The sequence below is a fragment of the Myxocyprinus asiaticus genome, chromosome 30 (assembly GCF_019703515.2).
Source record: "Myxocyprinus asiaticus isolate MX2 ecotype Aquarium Trade chromosome 30, UBuf_Myxa_2, whole genome shotgun sequence".
NCBI classification, from domain to species: domain Eukaryota; kingdom Metazoa; phylum Chordata; class Actinopteri; order Cypriniformes; family Catostomidae; genus Myxocyprinus; species Myxocyprinus asiaticus.
In genome coordinates, this window is record NC_059373.1 from 954,086 (window position 1) to 981,585 (window position 27,500).

The 27,500-nt window shown below is 38.0% G+C and overlaps 3 protein-coding genes across 11 annotated transcripts in view; 1 reads left to right on the top strand and 2 right to left on the bottom strand.

Annotated features, from left to right (window-relative positions):
- The window catches only part of LOC127421233 (secretagogin-like), a 16,187-nt gene extending 14,503 nt beyond the window's left edge, over window positions 1-1,684 (bottom strand). For 4 of the 8 annotated variants that reach the window (XM_051664103.1, XM_051664109.1, XM_051664102.1 and 1 more), the window contains exons 1-2: window positions 1,234-1,684; window positions 483-554 (exon numbers count right to left, since the gene is read on the bottom strand). The gene's annotated coding sequence lies outside the window, so the exon portion shown is untranslated. Of the gene's footprint in view, window positions 1-482; window positions 555-949; window positions 1,030-1,233 lie in introns of all 8 variants that reach the window. The other 4 variants (XM_051664111.1, XM_051664110.1, XM_051664105.1 and 1 more) reach the window with 3 other exon arrangements.
- Window positions 1,685-1,856: 172 nt separating this feature from the next.
- Window positions 1,857-8,400, top strand: vps72a (vacuolar protein sorting 72 homolog a). The gene is made up of 6 exons (XM_051664094.1): window positions 1,857-2,243; window positions 5,339-5,491; window positions 5,911-6,022; window positions 6,777-6,956; window positions 7,048-7,192; window positions 7,385-8,400. The coding sequence occupies exons 1-6, from the start codon at window positions 2,130-2,132 to the stop codon at window positions 7,773-7,775; spliced, it is 1,095 nt and encodes a 364-aa protein (XP_051520054.1). The 5' UTR covers window positions 1,857-2,129; the 3' UTR covers window positions 7,776-8,400.
- A 1,472-nt stretch (window positions 8,401-9,872) lies between these two features.
- The window catches only part of LOC127421241 (tumor necrosis factor, alpha-induced protein 8-like protein 2 A), a 17,667-nt gene continuing 39 nt past the window's right edge, over window positions 9,873-27,500 (bottom strand). The window contains exons 1-4 of one of the 2 annotated variants that reach the window (XM_051664120.1): window positions 27,389-27,500; window positions 26,458-26,528; window positions 26,036-26,361; window positions 9,873-10,418 (exon numbers count right to left, since the gene is read on the bottom strand). The exon at window positions 27,389-27,500 is cut by the window's right edge and continues 17 nt beyond it. In XM_051664120.1, the coding sequence (XP_051520080.1) occupies window positions 10,176-10,418; window positions 26,036-26,353 (561 nt within the window). In that variant the 5' untranslated portion in view covers window positions 26,354-26,361; window positions 26,458-26,528; window positions 27,389-27,500 and the 3' untranslated portion in view covers window positions 9,873-10,175. The remainder of the gene's footprint in view (window positions 10,419-26,035; window positions 26,362-26,457; window positions 26,529-27,388) is intronic. The other variant, XM_051664119.1, reaches the window with a different exon arrangement.

Below are 27,500 nucleotides of genomic sequence, written 5' to 3' on the forward strand. Positions count from 1 at the left end.
TGAGGTTTAGGGGGGTGAGTGTTACGGCAGCTAGCTGATAGATAGCTGTGTAATGTGTATAAACCTCACTCTCCTGACCTCGAGGTGCACTAGCGACTGACGCTAGATGCTTTAGCCTTTAGCCGCCTTGTTAGCGCACCCGCCTCCCATGCCGGAGATGCCGGTTCGAGTCCCGTATGGAGCGGATAGAACAGGAGTGTCACAATGGTGCCGTGACCCGGATGGGAGTGAGGCTTAGGGGGGTGAGTGTAACGGTGGCCAGCTGATAGATAGCTGTGTAATGTGTATAAACCTCACTCTCCTGACCTCAAGAGGTGCACTAGCGACTGACACTAGATGCTTTAGCCTTTAGCTGCCTTGTTAGCGCACCCGTCTCCCATGCCGGAGACTCTGGTTCAAGTCCCGTATGGAACGGGTAGAACAGGAGCATCACACATGCATCAATACATGCATCACCAGGATTCTGCCCTCTAGTTTGTCACCTTTGACCTCCAGGTTCATCTTCTTAACAGCACACAGCTTGACCTGCTGACCCACAGCATCCTGAACACACTCTACACACAGACAGACAGACAGACAGACAGAAAAATCATACGAGATCTCTATAACATCTCAATTGTTTCTCCTAGACTGCAATGGGAGTGAATGGACAGTCTCACGCTTCTCAGATGTTTCTCCTGAGAAAACGTCTCCAGTAATCTCCTCACATGAGATCTCAACTGTGCTGAGATACCAAAGTCAGAGATCAGATCAGATGATCTGAACTGTGCTTTCCACAGTCATTTTACAGCTCCAGACTCGTACGTCAACAGTTTACTATTTTGTGTCATTTTTAACATTGAAAAATTATTTTTAAAAAAACAAAACATTTTTGCTCTGGGCTGAAACCTCATGAACTAACACTTAAGACCTTTAGGCCTTGTGTAACTGTGTAGAGAGAATATGTCACCTTTGCATTTAATTTTACTGCATTGTCTCAGCTGGCTCAGGTGTGCATGTGGGCGGAGTCTGCATTGGTCCCTCCCACAGCTAAATTTGTTTTACAAAAATTAAGGTTTTAAGATACAAGTAACTCTTTGTTCAAATCATTGAAAGTAATATTGAAGTTACTTTATCAATTTTCTTAACAGGCAAAATTTCATAATGTAATGTTCATTTTGAATGCTATGATAATTATTGCGGTATATAGTGTATGACTGCGGTGTATATGGGTGGAAGTGAAGACAGACTCACCCAGCAGATCTCGAGGAATGTCCGACTCGTCTGAACTCATCGTCACTGTTAAAACCAGATCGAGAACTTCAGAAGAACTCTTATCATGAGTTTGTCCAGTTGTCTTAGACTCCTCATGAACTCTACTGCATCACTCAGACATGACACTAATTAATAACACAGAACTGCACACCGGAAGTCTTACAGACGTGTGAAAGGATCAGTGTTTGGCATGTGCCGGAACAGATGAGAAATCCATCCTGCAACACATGCACAGATCCCACCCTTCATTGCATCCTTCCTGTGCCTGTTTCACTCTGAAAAAGCTTTAAGAATGTCTATTAATAGCTTACTAACACTGCCAGCAAAGTATTAATAAACATTATATACAGTGTTTTTTAAAAGTCTCAACGTTTTATTTGTCACATACTGTACACCATCGTACTTGCTGCAGTGTCTGTGAGGGGCAGTTCCCAAAACAGTCTGTGATGCCCGAGAGAAAACTTTCGACAGTACTGCACCATGTGTGGAAGTGCCTCCCCTTCTGGAGCAGGCCCAGCCCCCTTCTGGCGTAACCCCGCCCCATTCTGGAGTTACCCCGCCCCTTCTCCCATCCAGTGTGTGTCAGTATTGAGCTACACGTTCTCCTGCGCTCACACACCGGAAGCGAGCGATCTCTGTTTTCATTGTTTTGTCGTTATCTCACAGACTTTACTCATTCTACATTATTTTCATTTATAAACATGACTTTGTAGGTGAAAGATTATCGTTATTATCTCCGAAAAGAGTATTTGAGTATTTTTGTGGACATCTTTATTGTCCGTCGTGGGTAAAAGACGTCTCTTCAGCGTGAGATATCGGTGAGAGTTATATTAATTAAGATTAAATCGACTTGAATTGAATTACTGAGTGTAGAAATGAGTTTAGCGAACTTTAGAGAGCAGCGCAGCACCGCGGGAAACCGCATGTCTAAACTACTGGACGCCGAAGAAGATGAGTTCTACAAAACAACATATGGAGGATTCAATGATGTAAGAAACAATATAGAACTATATTTCTATACATAACTCATTAAAACATCTCATTAGAGTTCATATGGAGGATCCAGTGATGTAAGAAACAATATAGAACTATATTTCTATGCATAACTCATTAAAACACATCTCATTAGAGTTCATATGGAGGATTCAATGATGTAAGAAACAATATAGAACTATATTTCTATACATAACTCTTTAAAACACATCTCATTAGAGTTCATATGGAGGATCCAGTGATGTAAGAAACAATATAGAACTATATTTCTATACATAACTCTTTAAAACACATCTCAGTAGAGTTCATATGGAGGATTCAATGATAAAATAAATAATATAGAACTATATTTCTATACATAACTCATTAAAACATCTCAGAGTTCATATGGAGGATTCAATGATGTAAGAAACAATATAGAACTATATTTCTATACATAACTCATTAAACACATCTCATTAGACTTCATATGGAGGATTCAGTGATGTAAGAAACAATATAGAACTATATTTCTGTACATAACTCTTTAAAACATCTCATTAGAGTTCATATGGAGGATTCAATGATGTAAGAAACAATATAAAACTATATTTCTATACACAACTCATTAGAGTTCATATGGAGGATTCAATGATGTAAGAAACAAAATAGAACTGTATTTCTATACATAACTCTAAACACATCTCATTAGAGTTCATATGGAGGATTCAATGATGTAAGAACAATATAGAACTATATTTCTATACACAACTCATTAGAGTTCATATGGAGGATTCAATGATGTAAGAAACAATATAGAACTATATTTCTATACATAACTAATTAGTTCATATAGAGGATTCAGTGATGTAAGAAACAATATAGAACTATATTTCTATACATAACTCATTAAACATCTCATTAGATTTCATATGGAGGATTCAATGATAAAACAAACAATATAGAACTATATGTCTATACATAACTCATTAAAACATCTCATTAGAGTTCATATGGAGGATTCAATGATGTAAGAAACAATATAGAACTATATTTCTATACATAAATCATTAAAACATCTCATTAGAGTTCATATGGAGGATTCAATGATGTAAGAAACAATATAGAACTATATTTCTATACACATCTCATTAGAGTTCATATGGAGGATTCAACGATGTAAGAAACAAAATAGAACTATATTTCTATACATAACTCATTAAACACATCTCATTAGAGTTCATATGGAGGATTCAATGATGTAAGAACAATATAGAACTATATTTCTAGACACAACTCATTAGAGTTCATATGGAGGATTCAATGATGTAAGAAACAATATAGAACTATATTTCTATACATAACTAATTAGTTCATATAGAGGATTCAGTGATGTAAGAAACAATATAGAACTATATTTCTATACATAACTCATTAAACATCTCATTATGTATAGAACTATATTTCTATACATAACTCATTAAACATCTCATTAGATTTCATATGGAGGATTCAATGATAAAACAAACAATATAGAACTATATGTCTATACATAACTCATTAAAACATCTCATTAGAGTTCATATGGAGGATTCAATGATGTAAGAAACAATATAGAACTATATTTCTATACATAAATCATTAAAACATCTCATTAGAGTTCATATGGAGGATTCAATGATGTAAGAAACAATATAGAACTATATTTCTATACACATCTCATTAGAGTTCATATGGAGGATTCAACGATGTAAGAAACAAAATAGAACTATATTTCTATACATAACTCATTAAACACATCTCATTAGAGTTCATATGGAGGATTCAATGATGTAAGAATCAATATAGAACTATATTTCTAGACACAACTCATTAGAGTTCATATGGAGGATTCAATGATGTAAGAAACAATATAGAACTATATTTCTATACATAACTAATTAGTTCATATGGAGGATTCAGTGATGTAAGAAACAATATAGAACTATATTTCTATACATAACTCATTAAACATCTCATTAGATTTCATATGGAGGATTCAATGATAAAACAAACAATATAGAACTATATGTCTATACATAACTCATTAAAACATCTCATTAGAGTTCATATGGAGGATTCAATGATGTAAGAAACAATATAGAACTATATTTCTATACATAACTCATTAAAACATCTCATTAGAGTTCATATGGAGGATTCAATGATGTAAGAATCAATATAGAACTATATTTCTATACATAACTGATGAGTTCATATGGAGGATTCAGTGATAAAATAAACAATATAGAACTATATTTCTATACATAACTCATTAAAACATCTCATTAGAGTTCATAAGGAGGATTCAATGATGTATGAAACAATATAGAACTCTATTTCTATACATAACTCATTAAACACATCTCATTAGAGTTCATATGGAGGATTCAGTGATGTAAGAAACAATATAGAACTATATTTCTATACATAACACATTAAACACATCTCATTAGAATTCATATGGAGGATTCAATGATGTAAGAATCAATATAGAACTATATTTCGATACATAACTCATTAACACACATCTCATTAGAGTTCATATGGAGGATTCAATGATGTAAGAATCTATATAGAACTATATTTCTATACATAACTCATTAAAACATCTCATTAGAGTTCATATGGAGGATTCAATGATGTAAGAATCTATATAGAACTATATTTCTATACATAAATCATTTAACACATCTCATTAGAGTTCATATGGAGGATTCAGTGATGTAAGAAACAATATAGAACTATATTTCTATACATATCTCATTAAAACACATCTCATTAGAGTTCATATGGAGGATTCAATGATGTAAGAAACAATATAGAACTATATTTCTATACACAACTCATTAGAGTTCATATAGAGGATTCAGTGATGTAAGAAACAATATAGAACTATATTTCTATACATAACTCATTAAAACATCTCATTAGAGTTCATATGGAGGATTCAATGATGTAAGAAACAATATAGAACTATATTTCTATACACAACTCATTAGAGTTCATATAGAGGATTCAGTGATGTAAGAAACAATATAGAACTATATTTCTATACACATGTTTGTTGCAGGAGTCTGGTGATGATGAGTACAGAGGCGATCACTCAGACACTGAAGATGAGGTGGACAGTGATTTTGACATTGATGAAGGAGACGAACCCGACAGCGACCAGGAAGACGACGCTCCACGCAGAAAGAGCCGCGTCATCACGAAAGCTTACAAGGTCCGTGTATATACAGTATGATACCAATCAAAAATTTGGACCTGCTTATTCTTTATTTTATTACAATAAAAGTCATCAGAATTTGAATATAACACGAATGGAATTATGAGAATTATGTGGTGACCACAAATTGTTAAATCCAAACTCTCTTCTATAAGTCATACTAAATAATAAAATTAAAAAGAAAAGAAAAAATAGAAATAAATCTGATTTTATTTATTTTTTATTTTAATTTATATATTAGGCATATTTTTTATATTTGTCTACAAAGTTAACTTCAAGCATTTAAGTCTGGTTTTTAAGATCCTGAGAAACATTAAGTCAGTCAAGTGTGTCCAGACCTTTCAAACTGTACGTGTGTACATACATACTGCCAATATATTTACAATCGACAGTAATAATGTGTGTGTGTGTTTCAGGAGCCTCTGAAGGTCTCTAAGCCCAAAGTGAAGCGAGTGTCTGAAGAACTGAAAACTGAACGACCCAAAACTGAGAGACGCATCATTCAAGAACTGCAGGAGTTTGGAGAGAGTGAGAGAGACACATACACTCATACACATACATACACACTCATACACACACACACACACTCATACACATATGTACACTCACACACACGCACTCATACACATACACTTTCTCACACACACATACACTCTCTCAAACACACATCACACTCATACACACAAACAAACACACACACACACACTCACACACATACATACACTCATACACATACATACACTCATACACACACACACTCATACACACACATACACACTCATACACACACACACACGCACTCATACACATACACTTTCTCACACACACATACACTCTCTCACACTCACACACACATCACACTCATACACACAAACAAACACACACACACTCACACACATACATACACTCATACACACACACACTCATACACACACACGCACTCATACACATACACTTTCTCACACACACATCACACACACTCTCTCACACACACATACACTCTCACACTCACACATCACAAACAAACACACTCAACCACACACACACACTCTCTCACACTCACACATCACACACACACACACACACACACACACACGCTCATATCTCACATTCTCTGATATTTGATTTTAATTACTTGGTGAGTTTCAGTATTGCTGCATTTGGAATCAGTTTGCAGACTGTATAAACAATGAAGAATTTGTTACTTTGATAATATTTTTTTGTAATAATCCAAATCTTAAATCACAGTATGAGTGATCCTCTCTCTCTCTGTCTATCTCAGTCCGTAAGTCAGTTCGTAGGTCCACGAGTGAACACACACGCAAGACGAACGAGCGTCTGCAGGAGCGACAGCTGGAGGCGCCGCGGAAGAGGAAAGGCGCCCTGAGCAACCGCGTGCTGACGCAAGACGAGCTGCTCGCCGAAGCCAAACTCACTGCAGAGATCAACATGCAGTCACTGGGTACCAGAACTCACCGAGACGTCTCTGAGATTATAATGAGACTGAGTTTAGATTATAATGGCCTGTGTGTGTGTGTGTATGTGTGTTTCAGAGAACTACGAGCGTTTAGAAGCAGATAAGAAGAAGCACGTACATAAGAAGAGAAGGTTTGAAGGTCCAACGATTCGTTATCACTCCGTTCTGATGCCTCTTGTGCCAGACGCACACATGAAAGAAGAGAACGTGGATGTGGAGGGGTAAATAAACACTATACATGCACACACAAACAAACACACTTCAGTACTGGGGAAGATACTTTAAAACTAGTTTGTGAAGTTATTCGTAATTTAGTCCGTCCACACTAATACGACTCAAATGGAGCGTTTCAAAAATCCGCTTCATTATCGAAATATTTAACAACTTTCTACACATTCTGTCTCCTGTTTTAGGCTGGATCAGGACACGCCCCAACCCACGCCCACTTCCTCTTCCTCTGTACAGGGGGCGGGGTCTCTGTGCTCTCGCACTTACATCACATTCAGCGATGATGATGCGTTTAACTCCGCCTTCCCTCCGTCAGCACGCTCCAGCCCACCCCGCCCTGTTCAGGAAGTGTGTCCTGTTACCCACAAACCTGCGTTGTACCGCGACCCGGTCACAGACATCCCGTACGCAAACGCTCGATCATTCCGCATCATCCGTGAGGCGTACCAGAAATACATTGCAGCGCACGGTTTTCCCAACACTTCCAGAAACATCAGCGCAAACAAAGACGGTGATTCGCCCGCCAAGAGCGCCCGGCTGAAAGCCGTCATCAAACAGGGCGTGGTCGCCACATAGACGCAATCAAACTTTGCAACAAAATGTCCTTTATAATGTGCAGGTGACATTGAGAGTGTGTGTGAGTGATTTTTGATGTGTTTGAATCAACGCCGCTCAGGTTTGAAGCGTATTTGTGTAAGTGTGGACGTTTTTTGAATGTGTCGAAAAAACTCGGCAACAAATAAAGCAGGAACACATGCAAAAATACATTAATTTGAATCAGTGTTTTTGTCTTGTTTACCAGTATCTAAACATCCTTGAAACAAGATACATGTATTTGAGAAGCACAAAGCTATTTGCTAACTTCTCAAGTACATTGAGCTTGTTTTAAAGATACTGATTAAGAAAATGTTTGTTTGCAGTGAATGACTCTGTAATGTCAGTATGATACAGGCAGCTGTAATCTCATGCCTTTAATTCTGATTCAAAGCTTCATGAATCAAATGAGTCTGAACTGGTCAGAAACGCCCGTCTGTACATGATGGAGCACAGAACTGTGTAATTAATGTATTATTATGATCTGCAGACTGTAAGACTCTTCACCAGCACTGGCTCAGCTTTCTGATTTCTGACAGATTTTTTTACTGTGGTTTACAGGAGGTTTTCAGTCCAAAATGGCAATAAAACAAAAGCAAAATCAAAAGTGTTTATCTTTGACTTTTTTTCTCTCCAAGATATATTTTCAAATCCAAATGTGTGAAAAAACCATTAAAACTTGAATTTTTTCATCTTAAAATATGTTTTTCATTTCCCAGATTAACCCTTTAAGCTCTGAAGGTGTTTTGATAAAATGTTTAGTGCTAAATAATACGCTTATAACTACACAAAAACCAAAGAGGGTCAAGTGTTTGAGATCGTTTTAAAGAAAACCTTTCAAATTTCTTTATTTTATAGATTAGGATAAATTCTGTGACTCTCAGCCAAAGAAACCACTGAAAAATCACAAATAAACTTTACAAATTTACTTTCTTATTTTTCTGATTTGAGATTATTTACCTCATAGTGTAAATAGGTTATTCCAAAAAACTGATTTAGTTTTGTTCCCAATCATGTCACCTGTAACTGAGTGAAATTTGGTATTGATGCGTCTAAGCAATAAAAAGTTATAGCAATACTAATATAATTTATCCTAGTGTCCAAAAACATCTACAGTTGTCAAAAAGCCTCTCCAAACAAATAAAACATAATAATTGTACATAAGAACTAATTACACATGCAAACACAACAATGACTAAAGGTTTGCATAGCATGCAGACATGATTTTAGTAATGAGATTTCACAGAATGAGTTTCATTCTGTGTCATTTGAGTCATCATTGAGTTTGTGTCATGTATTTGGCGCCATCTCCTGGTGGCCATATGTAATAACAGTCACCAATCAAACGTCTCTCTGCCCAAATATGGAGGACTTTTTACCAGTCTGAGCCCGATCCGATTGGTTAGCGTTCCATGATGCGACAGCATTTCCGATGACGTCATCTGAGCCAGGAACGCGAACGTGTTTTTAGCCAGATGCTGTGCACATTGTGTCAATTATCTAATGATCTGCGCTTCCGTTTATGTTGTGTGTGGGCTCGTTTTAAAGATAATCACTTCTGCTAAGTAATGCAATGTGATAATTTATGTTCTGTTTATTTGTCGTGAAGTTATAAGTGAAAACGGGGCATATAAGCAACATCTGTTCACATGTCAAAGATATATACTTAGCTATTACTCACAATATGTTAGTCTGTGAGTAAAATAAGTAGGCTGGTTGTATTCTACTCTTTAAGAGCTTTCCAACGACATATGACACATGACTATTTGATCAGTTTGATGTTTTTACCGATTGCAATACAGTGCAACATTATTAAAAAATGATCAGAATGGAACAGTTTTGATTTATCTGTAAATTTCAAAGCACTTGTTCAGTTTTGGTCATAATACTTGAGTGCATTAGAAAGTAGAGCTTCTAAGCTTTAAATTGAATCCTATTTTGTGTTGGTCAAGACTGTATTATTAATATATTGATAATTATTTTGTTTTCTCTGTGCTTAAAGGGTTAATGAGTCTTGAATAAGTAAGCCAGTGGTAGTTGGTCTAGTGCGGTTGAACAAAATCCATTGAAAAACAAAAGTTATATGGAAAATATTTATTTTCTTGGCCTTTACTGGTAAATAGAACTGTACAAATAAGTCCAGTGTTGCATAAGTTCTCTTTGGTTTGGGTCTAAACAAGCTGTGTCTTCATTTTAATGACAACTCAATTCAGGCATAAATGACATCAGTGTGTCTTTGTTCTTTTCAAGTTTTTTCAAGCCTTTCTACACCACATATGAATATTTGCAACAAACAAACATTTTGTGTAGAAACAAAATGACAACATGCTGATACAGTTTCATCTGTGACCGCTCTGTCTGTTCAGTGTCCGTGTTGTGTGTTCAGAGTTTGCCCTCCTCTATCATACGGTTGAGTCCGCCGCAGATCTTTGTGAGATTATCTTTGAGCGTCCCCTGCGGGTCATACAGGTGTGTGAGGAGCTCGGGGTCAGAGTAATGATTAAACACATGTCTGATGCGATCCAGAGACTTCGCCGTCAGGTGCTTCTCAACCAGCTTCAGCAGTAAATCACGACATTCTGACAGCAGCTCCATCATTACAGTTTTATCAAACGTGAACTCCACCTGACAGAGAGAGAGAGAGAGTCAGTGTCAAAACAGTTTATTTACAAAAAACAAAACAAATCTCTGGAGGTTTCTTGCAAGTCGCCAAAATGTATAGCCATCTAAAGACTGTAGAGATAACATATAACTTGATTTTCTGCTGGTGTTTGAGTTAATAGTCCGGGAAGCTGACTGGTAGCACTGCACGTTTCACACTAGGTTAAATAATACCGGTTCATAAGAGTCATTCATTTTGGAATCGGACTACACTGGACATGCTGTGCATTTCACACAGTAGATTCAAAAGAATCAGCTCATAAGAGTCATTCATTTTGGAATCAGACTACACTGGTCATGCTGTGCATTCCAAGCTGTAGATTCAAAAGAATCAGCTCATAAGAGTCATTCATTTTGGAATCGGACTACACTGGTCATGCTGTGCATTCCAAGCTGTAGATTCAAAAGAATCAGCTCATAAGAGTCATTCATTTTGGAATCAGACTACACTGGTCGTGCTGTGCATTTCACACAGTAGATTCAAAAGAATCAGCTCATAAGAGTCATTCATTTTGGAATCAGACTACACTGGTCATGCTGTGCATTCCAAGCTGTAGATTCAAAAGAATCAGCTCATAAGAGTCATTCATTTTGGAATCGGACTACACTGGTCATGCTGTGCATTCCAAGCTGTAGATTCAAAAGAATCAGCTCATAAGAGTCATTCATTTTGGAATCAGACTACACTGGTCATGCTGTGCATTCCAAGCTGTAGATTCAAAAGAATCAGCTCATAAGAGTCATTCATTTTGGAATCAGACTACACTGGTCATGCTGTGCATTCCAAGCTGTAGATTCAAAAGAATCAGCTCATAAGAGTCATTCATTTTGGAATCAGACTACACTGGTCGTGCTGTGCATTTCACACTGTAGATTCAAAAGAATCAGCTCATAAGAGTCATTCATTTTGGAATCAGACTACACTGGTCATGCTGTGCATTCCAAGCTGTAGATTCAAAAGAATCAGCTCATAAGAGTCATTCATTTTAGAATCAGACTACACTGGTCATGCAGTGCATTCCAAGCTGTAGATTCAAAAGAATCAGCTCATAAGAGTCATTCATTTTAGAATCAGACTACACTGGTCATGCTGTGCATTCCAAGCTGTAGATTCAAAAGAATCAGCTCATAAGAGTCATTCATTTTGGAATCAGACTACACTGGTCATGCTGTGCATTCCAAGCTGTAGATTCAAAAGAATCAGCTCATAAGAGTCATTCATTTTGGAATCAGACTACACTGGTCATGCTGTGCATTCCAAGCTGTAGATTCAAAAGAATCAGCTCATAAGAGTCATTCATTTTGGAATCAGACTACACTGGTCATGCTGTGCATTCCAAGCTGTAGATTCAAAAGAATCAGCTCATAAGAGTCATTCATTTTGGAATCAGACTACACTGGTCATGCTGTGCATTCCAAGCTGTAGATTCAAAAGAATCAGCTCATAAGAGTCATTCATTTTGGAATCAGACTACACTGGTCGTGCTGTGCATTTCACACTGTAGATTCAAAAGAATCAGCTCATAAGAGTCATTCATTTTGGAATCAGACTATACTGGTCATGCTGTGCATTCCAAGCTGTAGATTCAAAAGAATCAGCTCATAAGAGTCATTCATTTTAGAATCAGACTACACTGGTCATGCAGTGCATTCCAAGCTGTAGATTCAAAAGAATCAGCTCATAAGAGTCATTCATTTTAGAATCAGACTACACTGGTCATGCTGTGCATTTCACACTGTAGATTAAAAAGAATAAGCTCATAAGAGTCATTCATTTTAGAATCAGAATACAATGGTCATGCTGTGCATTCCAAGCTGTAGATTCAAAAGAATCAGCTCATAAGAGTCATTCATTTTGGAATCAGACTACACTGGTCATGCTGTGCATTCCAAGCTGTAGATTCAAAAGAATCAGATCATAAGAGTCATTCATTTTGGAATCAGACTACACTGGTCATGCTGTGCATTTTACACTGTAGATTCAAAAGAATCAGCTCATAAGAGTCATTCATTTTGGAATCAGACTACACTGGTCATGCTGTGCATTCCAAGCTGTAGATTCAAAAGAATCAGCTCATAAGAGTCATTCATTTTGGAATCAGACTACACTGGTCATGCTGTGCATTCCAAGCTGTAGATTCAAAAGAATCAGCTCATAAGAGTCATTCATTTTGGAATCAGACTACACTGGTCGTGCTGTGCATTTCACACTGTAGATTCAAAAGAATCAGCTCATAAGAGTCATTCATTTTGGAATCAGACTATACTGGTCATGCTGTGCATTCCAAGCTGTAGATTCAAAAGAATCAGCTCATAAGAGTCATTCATTTTAGAATCAGACTACACTGGTCATGCAGTGCATTCCAAGCTGTAGATTCAAAAGAATCAGCTCATAAGAGTCATTCATTTTAGAATCAGACTACACTGGTCATGCTGTGCATTTCACACTGTAGATTAAAAAGAATCAGCTCATAAGAGTCATTCATTTTAGAATCAGACTACACTGGTCATGCTGTGCATTCCAAGCTGTAGATTCAAAAGAATCAGCTCATAAGAGTCATTCATTTTAGAATCAGACTACACTGGTCATGCTGTGCATTCCAAGCTGTAGATTCAAAAGAATCAGCTCATAAGAGTCATTCATTTTGGAATCAGACTACACTGGTCATGCTGTGCATTCCAAGCTGTAGATTCAAAAGAATCAGCTCATAAGAGTCATTCATTTTGGAATCAGACTACACTGGTCGTGCTGTGCATTTCACACTGTAGATTCAAAAGAATCAGCTCATAAGAGTCATTCATTTTGGAATCAGACTATACTGGTCATGCTGTGCATTCCAAGCTGTAGATTCAAAAGAATCAGCTCATAAGAGTCATTCATTTTAGAATCAGACTACACTGGTCATGCTGTGCATTCCAAGCTGTAGATTCAAAAGAATCAGCTCATAAGAGTCATTCATTTTAGAATCAGACTACACTGGTCATGCTGTGCATTTCACACTGTAGATTCAAAAGAATCAGCTCATAAGAGTCATTCATTTTGGAATCAGTCTACACTGGTCATGCTATGCGTTTCACACTGTAGATTCAAAAGAATCAGCTCATATGAGTCATTCATTTTGGAAACAGACTACACTGGTCATGCTATGCGTTTCACACAGTAGATTCAAAAGAATCAGCTCATATGAGTCATTCATTTTGGAAACAGACTACACTGGTCATGCTATGCGTTTCACACAGTAGATTCAAAAGAATCAGCTCATAAGAGTCATTCATTTTGGAATCGGACTACACTGGTCGTGCTGTGCATTTTACACTGTAGATTCAAAAGAATCAGCTCATAAGAGTCATTCATTTTGGAATCAGACTACAATGGTCGTGCTGTGCGTTTCACACTGTAGATTCAAAAGAATCAGCTCATATGAGTCAATCATTTTGGAATCAGACTACACTGGTCATGCTGTGCATTTCACACTGTGGATTCAAAAGAATCAGCTCATAAGAGTCATTCATTTTGGAATCGGACTACACTGGTCGTGCTGTGCATTTTACACTGTAGGTTCAAAAGAATCAGCTCATAAGAGTCATTCATTTTGGAATCAGACTACAATGGTCGTGCTGTGCATTCCAAGCTGTAGATTCAAAAGAATCAGCTCATAAGAGTCATTCATTTTGGAATCGGACTACACTGGTCGTGCTGTGCGTTTCACACTGTAGATTCAAAAGAATCAGCTCATAAGAGTCATTCATTTTGGAATCGGACTACACTGGTCGTGCTGTGCATTTCACACTGTAGATTCAAAAGTATCAGCTCATATGAGTCAATCATTTTGGAATCAGACTACACTGGTCATGCGTTTCACACAGTAGATTCAAAAGAATCAGCTCATAAGAGTCATTCATTTTGGAATCAGACTACACTGGTCATGCTTTGCGTTTCACGCTGTAGATTCAAAAGAATCAGCTCATATGAGTCATTCATTTTGGAATCAGACTACACTGGTCATGCTCTGCATTTCACGCTGTAGATTCAAAAGAATCAGCTCATAAGAGTCAATCATTTTCGAATCAGACTACACTGGTCATGCTGTGCATTTCACACTGTAGATTCAAAAGAATCAGCTCATATGAGTCAATCATTTTGGAATCAGACTACACTGGTCATGCTGTGCGTTTCACACTGTAGATTCAAAAGAATCAGCTCATATGAGTCAATCATTTTGGAATCAGACTACACTGGTCATGCTGTGCGTTTCACACTGTAGATTCAAAAGAATCAGCTCATAAGAGTCAATCATTTTGGAATCAGACTTCACTGGTCCTGCTGTGCATTTCACACTGTAGATTCAAAAGAATCAGCTCATAAGAGTCATTCATTTTGGAATCAGACTACACTGGTCATGCTGTGCGTTTCACACTGTAGATTCAAAAGAATCAGCTCATAAGAGTCATTCATTTTGGAATCAGACTACACTGGTCGTGCTGTGCATTTTACACTGTAGATTCAAAAGAATCAGCTCATAAGAGTCATTCATTTTGGAATCGGACTACACTGGTCATGCTGTGCATTTCACACTGTAGATTCAAAAGAATCAGCTCATAAGAGTCATTCATTTTGGAATCAGACTACACTGCTCATGCTGTGCATTTCACACTGTAGATTCAAAAGAATCAGCTCATAAGAGTCATTCATTTTAGAATCAGACTACACTGGTCGTGCTGTGCATTTTACACTGTAGATTCAAAGAATCAGCTCATAAGAGTCATTCATTTTGGAATCGGACTACACTGGTCATGCGTTTCACACTGTAGATTCAAAAGAATCAGCTCATAAGAGTCATTCATTTTAGAATCAGACTACACTGGTCGTGCTGTGCATTTTACACTGTAGATTCAAAAGAATCAGCTCATAAGAGTCATTCATTTTGGAATCGGACTACACTGGTCATGCTGTGCATTTTACACTGTAGATTCAAAAGAATCTGCTCATAAGAGTCAATCATTTTGGAATCAGACTACACTGGTCGTGCTGTGCATTTCAGACAGTAGATTCAAAAGAATCAGCTCATAAGAGTCATTCATTTTGGAATCGGACTACACTGGTCATGCTGTGCGTTTCACACTGTAGATTCAAAAGAATCAGCTCATAAGAGTCATTCATTTTGGAATCGGACTACACTGGTCATGCGTTTCACACTGTAGATTCAAAAGAATTAGCTCATACGAGTCAATCATTTTGGAATCAGACCACACTGGTCATGCTGTGCGTTTGACACAGCAGATTCAAAAGAATCAGCTCATAAGAGTCATTCATTTTGGAATCGCACTACACTGGTCATGCTGTGCATTTCACACTGTAGATTCAAAAGAATCAGCTCATATGAGTCATTCATTTTAGAATCAGACTACACTGGTCATGCTGTGCATTCCAAGCTGTAGATTCAAAAGAATCAGCTCATAAGAGTCATTCATTTTAGAATCAGACTACACTGGTCATGCTGTGCATTCCAAGCTGTAGATTCAAAAGAATCAGCTCATAAGAGTCATTCATTTTGGAATCAGACTACACTGGTCATGCTGTGCATTCCAAGCTGTAGATTCAAAAGAATCAGCTCATAAGAGTCATTCATTTTGGAATCAGACTACACTGGTCGTGCTGTGCATTTCACACTGTAGATTCAAAAGAATCAGCTCATAAGAGTCATTCATTTTGGAATCAGACTATACTGGTCATGCTGTGCATTCCAAGCTGTAGATTCAAAAGAATCAGCTCATAAGAGTCATTCATTTTAGAATCAGACTACACTGGTCATGCTGTGCATTCCAAGCTGTAGATTCAAAAGAATCAGCTCATAAGAGTCATTCATTTTAGAATCAGACTACACTGGTCATGCTGTGCATTTTACACTGTAGATTCAAAAGAATCTGCTCATAAGAGTCATTCATTTTGGAATCAGACTACACTGGTCGTGCTGTGCATTTCAGACAGTAGATTCAAAAGAATCAGCTCATAAGAGTCATTCATTTTAGAATCAGACTACACTGGTCATGCTGTGCATTCCAAGCTGTAGATTCAAAAGAATCAGCTCATAAGAGTCATTCATTTTAGAATCAGACTACACTGGTCATGCTGTGCATTCCAAGCTGTAGATTCAAAAGAATCAGCTCATAAGAGTCATTCATTTTAGAATCAGACTACACTGGTCATGCTGTGCATTCCAAGCTGTAGATTCAAAAGAATCAGCTCATAAGAGTCATTCATTTTAGAATCAGACTACACTGGTCATGCTGTGCATTTTACACTGTAGATTCAAAAGAATCTGCTCATAAGAGTCATTCATTTTGGAATCAGACTACACTGGTCGTGCTGTGCATTTCAGACAGTAGATTCAAAAGAATCAGCTCATAAGAGTCAATCATTTTGGAATCAGACTACACTGGTCATGCGTTTCACACAGTAGATTCAAAAGAATCAGCTCATAAGAGTCATTCATTTTGGAATCAGACTACACTGGTCATGCTGTGCATTTTACACTGTAGATTCAAAAGAATCAGCTCATAAGAGTCATTCATTTTGGAATCAGACTACACTGGTCATGCTTTGCGTTTCACGCTGTAGATTCAAAAGAATCAGCTCATATGAGTCATTCATTTTGGAATCAGACTACACTGGTCATGCTCTGCATTTCACGCTGTAGATTCAAAAGAATCAGCTCATAAGAGTCATTCATTTTGGAATCGGACTACACTGGTCATGCTGTGCATTTCACACTGTAGATTCAAAAGAATCAGCTCATATGAGTCAATCATTTTCGAATCAGACTACACTGGTCATGCTGTGCATTTCACACTGTAGATTCAAAAGAATCAGCTCATATGAGTCAATCATTTTGGAATCAGACTACACTGGTCATGCTGTGCATTTCACACTGTAGATTCAAAAGAATCAGCTCATATGAGTCAATCATTTTGGAATCAGACTACACTGGTCATGCTGTGCGTTTCACACTGTAGATTCAAAAGAATCAGCTCATAAGAGTCAATCATTTTGGAATCAGACTTCACTGGTCCTGCTGTGCATTTCACACTGTAGATTCAAAAGAATCAGCTCATAAGAGTCATTCATTTTGGAATCAGACTACACTGGTCATGCTGTGCGTTTCACACTGTAGATTCAAAAGAATCAGCTCATAAGAGTCATTCATTTTGGAATCGGACTACACTGGTCATGCTGTGCATTTCACACTGTAGATTCAAAAGAATCAGCTCATAAGAGTCATTCATTTTGGAATCAGACTACACTGCTCATGCTGTGCATTTCACACTGTAGATTCAAAAGAATCAGCTCATAAGAGTCATTCATTTTAGAATCAGACTACACTGGTCGTGCTGTGCATTTTACACTGTAGATTCAAAAGAATCAGCTCATAAGAGTCATTCATTTTGGAATCGGACTACACTGGTCATGCTGTGCATTTTACACTGTAGATTCAAAAGAATCTGCTCATAAGAGTCAATCATTTTGGAATCAGACTACACTGGTCGTGCTGTGCATTTCACACTGTAGATTCAAAAGAATCAGCTCATAAGAGTCAATCATTTTGGAATCAGACTACACTGGTCATGCTGTGCGTTTCACACTGTAGATTCAAAAGAATCAGCTCATAAGAGTCATTCATTTTGGAATCGGACTACACTGGTCATGCGTTTCACACTGTAGATTCAAAAGAATTAGCTCATACGAGTCAATCATTTTGGAATCAGACCACACTGGTCATGCTGTGCGTTTGACACAGCAGATTCAAAAGAATCAGCTCATAAGAGTCATTCATTTTGGAATCGCACTACACTGGTCATGCTGTGCATTTCACACTGTAGATTCAAAAGAATCAGCTCATATGAGTCATTCATTTTGGAATCGGACTACACTGGTCATGCTGTGCGTTTCACGCCGTAGATTCAAAAGAATCAGCTCATAAGAGTCATTCACTTTGGAATCAGACTACACTGGTCATGCTGTGTATTTCACACTGTAGATTCAAAAGAATCAGCTCATAAGAGTCATTCATTTTGGAATCGGACTACACTGGTCATGCTGTGCGTTTCACGCCGTAGATTCAAAAGAATCAGCTCATAAGAGTCATTCACTTTGGAATCAGACTACACTGGTTATGCTGTGTATTTCACACTGTAGATTCAAAAGAATCAGCTCATATGAGTCATTCATTTTGGAATCGGACTACACTGGTCATGCGTTTCACACTGTAGATTCAAAAGAATCAGCTCATATGAGTCATTCATTTTGGAATCGGACTACACTGGTCATGCGTTTCACACTGTAGATTCAAAAGAATCAGCTCATATGAGTCATTCATTTTGGAATCAGACTACACTGGTCATGCTGTGTATTTCACACTGTAGATTCAAAAGAATCAGCTCATAAGAGTCATTCATTTTGGAATCAGTCTACACTGGTCATGCTGTGCGTTTCACGCCGTAGATTCAAAAGAATCAGCTCATATGAGTCATTCACTTTGGAATCAGACTACACTGGTCATGCGTTTCACACTGTAGATTCCAAATAATCAGCTCATAAGAGTCATTCATTTTGGAATCGGACTACACTGGTCATGCGTTTCACACTGTAGATTCAAAAGAATCAGCTCATAAGAGTCATTCATTTTGGAATCGGACTACACTGGTCATGCTGTGCGTTTCACGCCGTAGATTCAAAAGAATCAGCTCATAAGAGTCATTCACTTTGGAATCAGACTACACTGGTTATGCTGTGTATTTCACACTGTAGATTCAAAAGAATCAGCTCATATGAGTCATTCATTTTGGAATCGGACTACACTGGTCATGCTTTTCACACTGTAGATTCAAAAGAATCAGCTCATATGAGTCATTCATTTTGGAATCGGACTACACTGGTCATGCGTTTCACACTGTAGATTCAAAAGAATCAGCTCATATGAGTCATTCATTTTGGAATCAGACTACACTGGTCATGCTGTGTATTTCACACTGTAGATTCAAAAGAATCAGCTCATAAGAGTCATTCATTTTGGAATCAGTCTACACTGGTCATGCTGTGCGTTTCACGCCGTAGATTCAAAAGAATCAGCTCATATGAGTCATTCACTTTGGAATCAGACTACACTGGTCATGCTGTGTATTTCACACTGTAGATTCAAAAGAATCAGCTCATAAGAGTCATTCATTTTGGAATCGGACTACACTGGTCATGCTGTGCGTTTCACGCCGTAGATTCAAAAGAATCAGCTCATAAGAGTCATTCACTTTGGAATCAGACTACACTGGTTATGCTGTGTATTTCACACTGTAGATTCAAAAGAATCAGCTCATATGAGTCATTCATTTTGGAATCGGACTACACTGGTCATGCGTTTCACACTGTAGATTCAAAAGAATCAGCTCATATGAGTCATTCATTTTGGAATCGGACTACACTGGTCATGCGTTTCACACTGTAGATTCAAAAGAATCAGCTCATATGAGTCATTCATTTTGGAATCAGACTACACTGGTCATGCTGTGTATTTCACACTGTAGATTCAAAAGAATCAGCTCATAAGAGTCATTCATTTTGGAATCAGTCTACACTGGTCATGCTGTGCGTTTCACGCCGTAGATTCAAAAGAATCAGCTCATATGAGTCATTCACTTTGGAATCAGACTACACTGGTCATGCGTTTCACACTGTAGATTCCAAATAATCAGCTCATAAGAGTCATTCATTTTGGAATCGGACTACACTGGTCATGCGTTTCACACTGTAGATTCAAAAGAATCAGCTCATAAGAGTCATTCATTTTGGAATCGGACTACACTGGTCATGCTGTGCATTTCACACTGTGGATTCAAAAGAATCAGCTCATAAGAGTCATTCATTTTGGAATCAGACTACACTGCTCATGCTGTGCATTTCACACTGTAGATTCAAAAGAATCAGCTCATAAGAGTCATTCATTTTAGAATCAGACTACACTGGTCGTGCTGTGCATTTTACACTGTAGATTCAAAAGAATCAGCTCATAAGAGTCATTCATTTTGGAATCGGACTACACTGGTCATGCTGTGCATTTTACACTGTAGATTCAAAAGAATCTGCTCATAAGAGTCAATCATTTTGGAATCAGACTACACTGGTCATGCGTTTCACACTGTAGATTCAAAAGAATCAGCTCATAAGAGTCATTCATTTTGGAATCAGACTACACTGCTCATGCTGTGCATTTCACACTGTAGATTCAAAAGAATCAGCTCATAAGAGTCATTCATTTTAGAATCAGACTACACTGGTCGTGCTGTGCATTTTACACTGTAGATTCAAAAGAATCAGCTCATAAGAGTCATTCATTTTGGAATCGGACTACACTGGTCGTGCTGTGCATTTCACACTGTAGATTCAAAAGAATCAGCTCATAAGAGTCAATCATTTTGGAATCAGACTACACTGGTCGTGCTGTGCATTTCAGACAGTAGATTCAAAAGAATCAGCTCATAAGAGTCATTCATTTTGGAATCGGACTACACTGGTCATGCTGTGCCTTTCACACTGTAGATTCAAAAGAATCAGCTCATAAGAGTCATTCATTTTGGAATCGGACTACACTGGTCATGCGTTTCACACTGTAGATTCAAAAGAATTAGCTCATACGAGTCAATCATTTTGGAATCAGACCACACTGGTCATGCTGTGCGTTTGACACAGCAGATTCAAAAGAATCAGCTCATAAGAGTCATTCATTTTGGAATCGCACTACACTGGTCATGCTGTGCATTTCACACTGTAGATTCAAAAGAATCAGCTCATATGAGTCATTCATTTTGGAATCGGACTACACTGGTCATGCTGTGCGTTTCACGCCGTAGATTCAAAAGAATCAGCTCATAAGAGTCATTCACTTTGGAATCAGACTACACTGGTCATGCTGTGTATTTCACACTGTAGATTCAAAAGAATCAGCTCATAAGAGTCATTCATTTTGGAATCGGACTACACTGGTCATGCTGTGCGTTTCACGCCGTAGATTCAAAAGAATCAGCTCATAAGAGTCATTCACTTTGGAATCAGACTACACTGGTTATGCTGTGTATTTCACACTGTAGATTCAAAAGAATCAGCTCATATGAGTCATTCATTTTGGAATCGGACTACACTGGTCATGCGTTTCACACTGTAGATTCAAAAGAATCAGCTCATATGAGTCATTCATTTTGGAATCGGACTACACTGGTCATGCGTTTCACACTGTAGATTCAAAAGAATCAGCTCATATGAGTCATTCATTTTGGAATCAGACTACACTGGTCATGCTGTGTATTTCACACTGTAGATTCAAAAGAATCAGCTCATATGAGTCATTCACTTTGGAATCAGACTACACTGGTCGTGCTGTGCATTTCACACTGTAGATTCAAAAGAATCAGCTCATAAGAGTCATTCACTTTGGAATCAGACTACACTGGTCATGCGTTTCACACTGTAGATTCCAAATAATCAGCTCATATGAGTCATTCATTTTGGAATCGGACTACACTGGTTGTGCTGTATGTTTCATGCTGTAGATTCAAAAGAATCAGCTCATAAGAGTCATTCACTTTGGAATCAGACTACACTGGTCATGCGTTTCACACTGTAGATTCCAAATAATCAGCTCATATGAGTCATTCATTTTGGAATCGGACTACACTGGTTGTGCTGTATGTTTCATGCTGTAGATTCAAAAGAATCAGCTCATAAGAGTCATTCATTTTGGAATCAGACTACACTGGTCGTGCTGTGCATTTCAGACAGTAGATTCAAAAGAATCAGCTCATAAGAGTCAATCATTTTGGAATCAGACTACACTGGTCATGCGTTTCACACAGTAGATTCAAAAGAATCAGCTCATAAGAGTCATTCATTTTGGAATCAGACTACACTGGTCATGCTGTGCATTTTACACTGTAGATTCAAAAGAATCAGCTCATAAGAGTCATTCATTTTGGAATCAGACTACACTGGTCATGCTTTGCGTTTCACACTGTAGATTCAAAAGAATCAGCTCATATGAGTCATTCATTTTGGAATCAGACTACACTGGTCATGCTCTGCATTTCACGCTGTAGATTCAAAAGAATCAGCTCATAAGAGTCAATCATTTTCGAATCAGACTACACTGGTCATGCTGTGCATTTCACACTGTAGATTCAAAAGAATCAGCTCATATGAGTCAATCATTTTGGAATCAGACTACACTGGTCATGCTGTGCATTTCACACTGTAGATTCAAAAGAATCAGCTCATATGAGTCAATCATTTTGGAATCAGACTACACTGGTCATGCTGTGCGTTTCACACTGTAGATTCAAAAGAATCAGCTCATAAGAGTCAATCATTTTGGAATCAGACTTCACTGGTCCTGCTGTGCATTTCACACTGTAGATTCAAAAGAATCAGCTCATAAGAGTCAATCATTTTGGAATCAGACTACACTGGTCATGCTGTGCGTTTCACACTGTAGATTCAAAAGAATCAGCTCATAAGAGTCATTCATTTTGGAATCAGACTACACTGGTCATGCTGTGCGTTTCACACTGTAGATTCAAAAGAATCAGCTCATAAGAGTCATTCATTTTGGAATCGGACTACACTGGTCATGCGTTTCACACTGTAGATTCAAAAGAATTAGCTCATACGAGTCAATCATTTTGGAATCAGACCACACTGGTCATGCTGTGCGTTTGACACAGCAGATTCAAAAGAATCAGCTCATAAGAGTCATTCATTTTGGAATCGCACTACACTGGTCATGCTGTGCATTTCACACTGTAGATTCAAAAGAATCAGCTCATATGAGTCATTCATTTTGGAATCGGACTACACTGGTCATGCTGTGCGTTTCACGCCGTAGATTCAAAAGAATCAGCTCATAAGAGTCATTCACTTTGGAATCAGACTACACTGGTCATGCTGTGTGTTTCACACTGTAGATTCAAAAGAATCAGCTCATAAGAGTCATTCATTTTGGAATCGGACTACACTGGTCATGCTGTGCGTTTCACGCCGTAGATTCAAAAGAATCAGCTCATAAGAGTCATTCACTTTGGAATCAGACTACACTGGTTATGCTGTGTATTTCACACTGTAGATTCAAAAGAATCAGCTCATATGAGTCATTCATTTTGGAATCGGACTACACTGGTCATGCGTTTCACACTGTAGATTCAAAAGAATCAGCTCATATGAGTCATTCATTTTGGAATCGGACTACACTGGTCATGCGTTTCACACTGTAGATTCAAAAGAATCAGCTCATATGAGTCATTCATTTTGGAATCAGACTACACTGGTCATGCTGTGTATTTCACACTGTAGATTCAAAAGAATCAGCTCATAAGAGTCATTCATTTTGGAATCAGTCTACACTGGTCATGCTGTGCGTTTCACGCCGTAGATTCAAAAGAATCAGCTCATATGAGTCATTCACTTTGGAATCAGACTACACTGGTCATGCGTTTCACACTGTAGATTCCAAATAATCAGCTCATAAGAGTCATTCATTTTGGAATCAGTCTACACTGGTCATGCTGTGCGTTTCACGCCGTAGATTCAAAAGAATCAGCTCATATGAGTCATTCACTTTGGAATCGGACTACACTGGTCATGCGTTTCACACTGTAGATTCAAAAGAATCAGCTCATAAGAGTCATTCATTTTGGAATCGGACTACACTGGTCATGCTGTGCATTTCACACTGTGGATTCAAAAGAATCAGCTCATAAGAGTCATTCATTTTGGAATCAGACTACACTGCTCATGCTGTGCATTTCACACTGTAGATTCAAAAGAATCAGCTCATAAGAGTCATTCATTTTAGAATCAGACTACACTGGTCATGCTGTGCATTTTACACTGTAGATTCAAAAGAATCAGCTCATAAGAGTCATTCATTTTGGAATCGGACTACACTGGTCATGCTGTGCATTTTACACTGTAGATTCAAAAGAATCAGCTCATAAGAGTCATTCATTTTGGAATCGGACTACACTGGTCATGCTGTGCATTTTACACTGTAGATTCAAAAGAATCTGCTCATAAGAGTCAATCATTTTGGAATCAGACTACACTGGTCGTGCTGTGCATTTCACACTGTAGATTCAAAAGAATCAGCTCATAAGAGTCAATCATTTTGGAATCGGACTACACTGGTCGTGCTGTGCATTTCAGACAGTAGATTCAAAAGAATCAGCTCATAAGAGTCATTCATTTTGGAATCGGACTACACTGGTCATGCGTTTCACACTGTAGATTCAAAAGAATTAGCTCATACGAGTCAATCATTTTGGAATCAGACCACACTGGTCATGCTGTGCGTTTGACACAGCAGATTCAAAAGAATCAGCTCATAAGAGTCATTCATTTTGGAATCGCACTACACTGTTCATGCTGTGCATTTCACACTGTAGATTCAAAAGAATCAGCTCATAAGAGTCATTCATTTTGGAATCAGACTACACTGGTTATGCTGTGCGTTTCACGCCGTAGATTCAAAAGAATCAGCTCATAAGAGTCATTCACTTTGGAATCAGACTACACTGGTTATGCTGTGTATTTCACACTGTAGATTCAAAAGAATCAGCTCATATGAGTCATTCATTTTGGAATCGGACTACACTGGTCATGCGTTTCACACTGTAGATTCAAAAGAATCAGCTCATATGAGTCATTCATTTTGGAATCAGACTACACTGGTCATGCTGTGTATTTCACACTGTAGATTCAAAAGAATCAGCTCATAAGAGTCATTCATTTTGGAATCAGACTACACTGGTCATGCTGTGCGTTTCACGCCATAGATTCAAAAGAATCAGCTCATATGAGTCATTCACTTTGGAATCAGACTACACTGGTCGTGCTGTGCATTTCACACTGTAGATTCAAAAGAATCAGCTCATAAGAGTCATTCACTTTGGAATCAGACTACACTGGTCATGCGTTTCACACTGTAGATTCCAAATAATCAGCTCATAAGAGTCATTCATTTTGGAATCGGACTACACTGGTTGTGCTGTATGTTTCATGCTGTAGATTCAAAAGAATCAGCTCATAAGAGTCATTCACTTTGGAATCAGACTACACTGGTCATGCTGTGTATTTCACACTGTAGATTCAAAAGAATCAGCTCATATGAGTCATTCATTCTGGAATCGGACTACACTGGTCATGCGTTTCACACTGTAGATTCAAAAGAATCAGCTCATAAGAGTCATTCATTTTGGAATCGGACTACACTGGTTGTGCTGTGTATTTCACACTGTAGATTCAAAAGAATCAGCTCATAAGAGTCATTCATTTTGGAAGCGGACTACACTGGTTGTGCTGTGTGTTTCATGCTGTAGATTCAATGAACCGGTTCATAAGTCTATGGGATTTTTTACCTGTTTTATCATCCACCTGGTGATAACGGTAAATCAGATCTCTTATTAAAGTAAAAACACACCTCTCCTCAATTCTAATACTTAGGGGTTTGTTCCAGTCAGTATGTGCACATTATGTGTGTTGTGTGTACCTCTTGGAAGCTGATGGCCGTCATGGCTCCATGATGGAGCTTTTTCCTGAAGTCTTGTGCGAGACTCAGCTCTTCTGTACTGAACTTCTCGTGTCGGAACAGAACGCCAACCTTCACAGCGATTTTGATCATGTTCTTCACCACCTTCTGCGCCTCGGTGCGGTTTCCTGTGTGCTCTTTTGAGACGCGGTATAGCTCATCCAGAACGTCACTGCTGTTGTCGTCGATGAACATGTGAACCATGGACTTACTGGCCATGTGACTCAGGATCTTCTTCTGGGCCTTCATGGCCATGTCCTTCGAGCTGAACGCCTCCATCGTGCACCCTACAAAAACACCACAATCACTGATAGTTCTGATGAATATTTTCACACAATAGACGCTTCTGACAGCAGTGCACTCTCAGAACGGTGTGTGTTTACCTCTGCAGTCTGAGATGTTTCTGAAGTGTATGTCGTGTCTTTTTGAGGAAGTCGTGTCTTCCGCTGTGTAACTGAGAGAGGAAACGGTATGATCGGAGAAGATATCTTACTTCTGCTTTCTGTCTTTCTCTCAAACACTCAAACTGAGTTTTAGGGTCATTTGGACGGTAACAGTGAGAGATGTTAAATGTGTTACACTGCTATGAGTCTTGACATATCGGTCCAGAATGCAAACCTTAAATTTTTAATATAAACCCTAAACAGAGACCGAATGAAGTCTTTTGCTTGTGTCTCCTGGTTCTCAGATGTTTCTCCTCTAGAGTTTCACAAGAGATCTCAGTAATGTCTCAAACTGTGCTCAGATTTGCAAAGTCTGCAGTCAAAAGTCAGAGATCTCAACAATTAATATCAAATTCACTGATGAGCAGATGATCTGAGCTATGCTATCCACATTCATTTAATAGCTCTGTACTCTTACTGCATGTCAACAGCTGATTTGTGGCACTTTTATTTCATGTAAGGAATTTTAGGAGAAACAGTGTTGAAACTAGAGATGCACAGATATATCTGCCACTGATATTTACTGGCCAATTATTGACCAACACGTCATATCAGTTACTTAAATATATTGCATTGTATAAAGTATAATCATTTTTGTCTATGTGATACAAAAATAACTACCAAAATAATTCTGAATGCTGATCAAGTAAAGCATGTTGAAAATGCATAATATATTTGTGCTGTGTGATTACATATATAAAAAACTCCATTAAGTCTCCCGAGCAGCAGTGTGTTCTTCTGGTAACCCTTAACAAATGAAAGAACTACACTTAAAACACCTTGAAATAGAAAGTAAACATCAAACATGCATTTCAGTCCCCATTCAGTCACACTACTGACTTTATATGTGTGTACAGTTGTGTAATCTTACCTGTTGTTTGTTGAGTGTGTTTATCTGCAGATGTCTCACTGCCAGTGTTAATATGTGTGTGTTTGTGGTTCCATGTCGTCTGTGTGCCAGTCAGCACTTGTCTGACTTACAG

Excerpts from the sequence above, each read along its gene's own strand:
- vps72a (XM_051664094.1), top strand. The coding sequence starts at position 2,130 with ATGAGTTTAGCGAACTTTAGAGAGCAGCGCAGCACCGCGGGAAACCGC. Across the intron at positions 6,023-6,776 it reads ACTGCAGGAGTTTGGAGAGA|TCCGTAAGTCAGTTCGTAGG; the intron begins GTGAGAGAGACA and ends TGTCTATCTCAG. Across the intron at positions 6,957-7,047 it reads GATCAACATGCAGTCACTGG|AGAACTACGAGCGTTTAGAA; the intron begins GTACCAGAACTC and ends TGTGTGTTTCAG.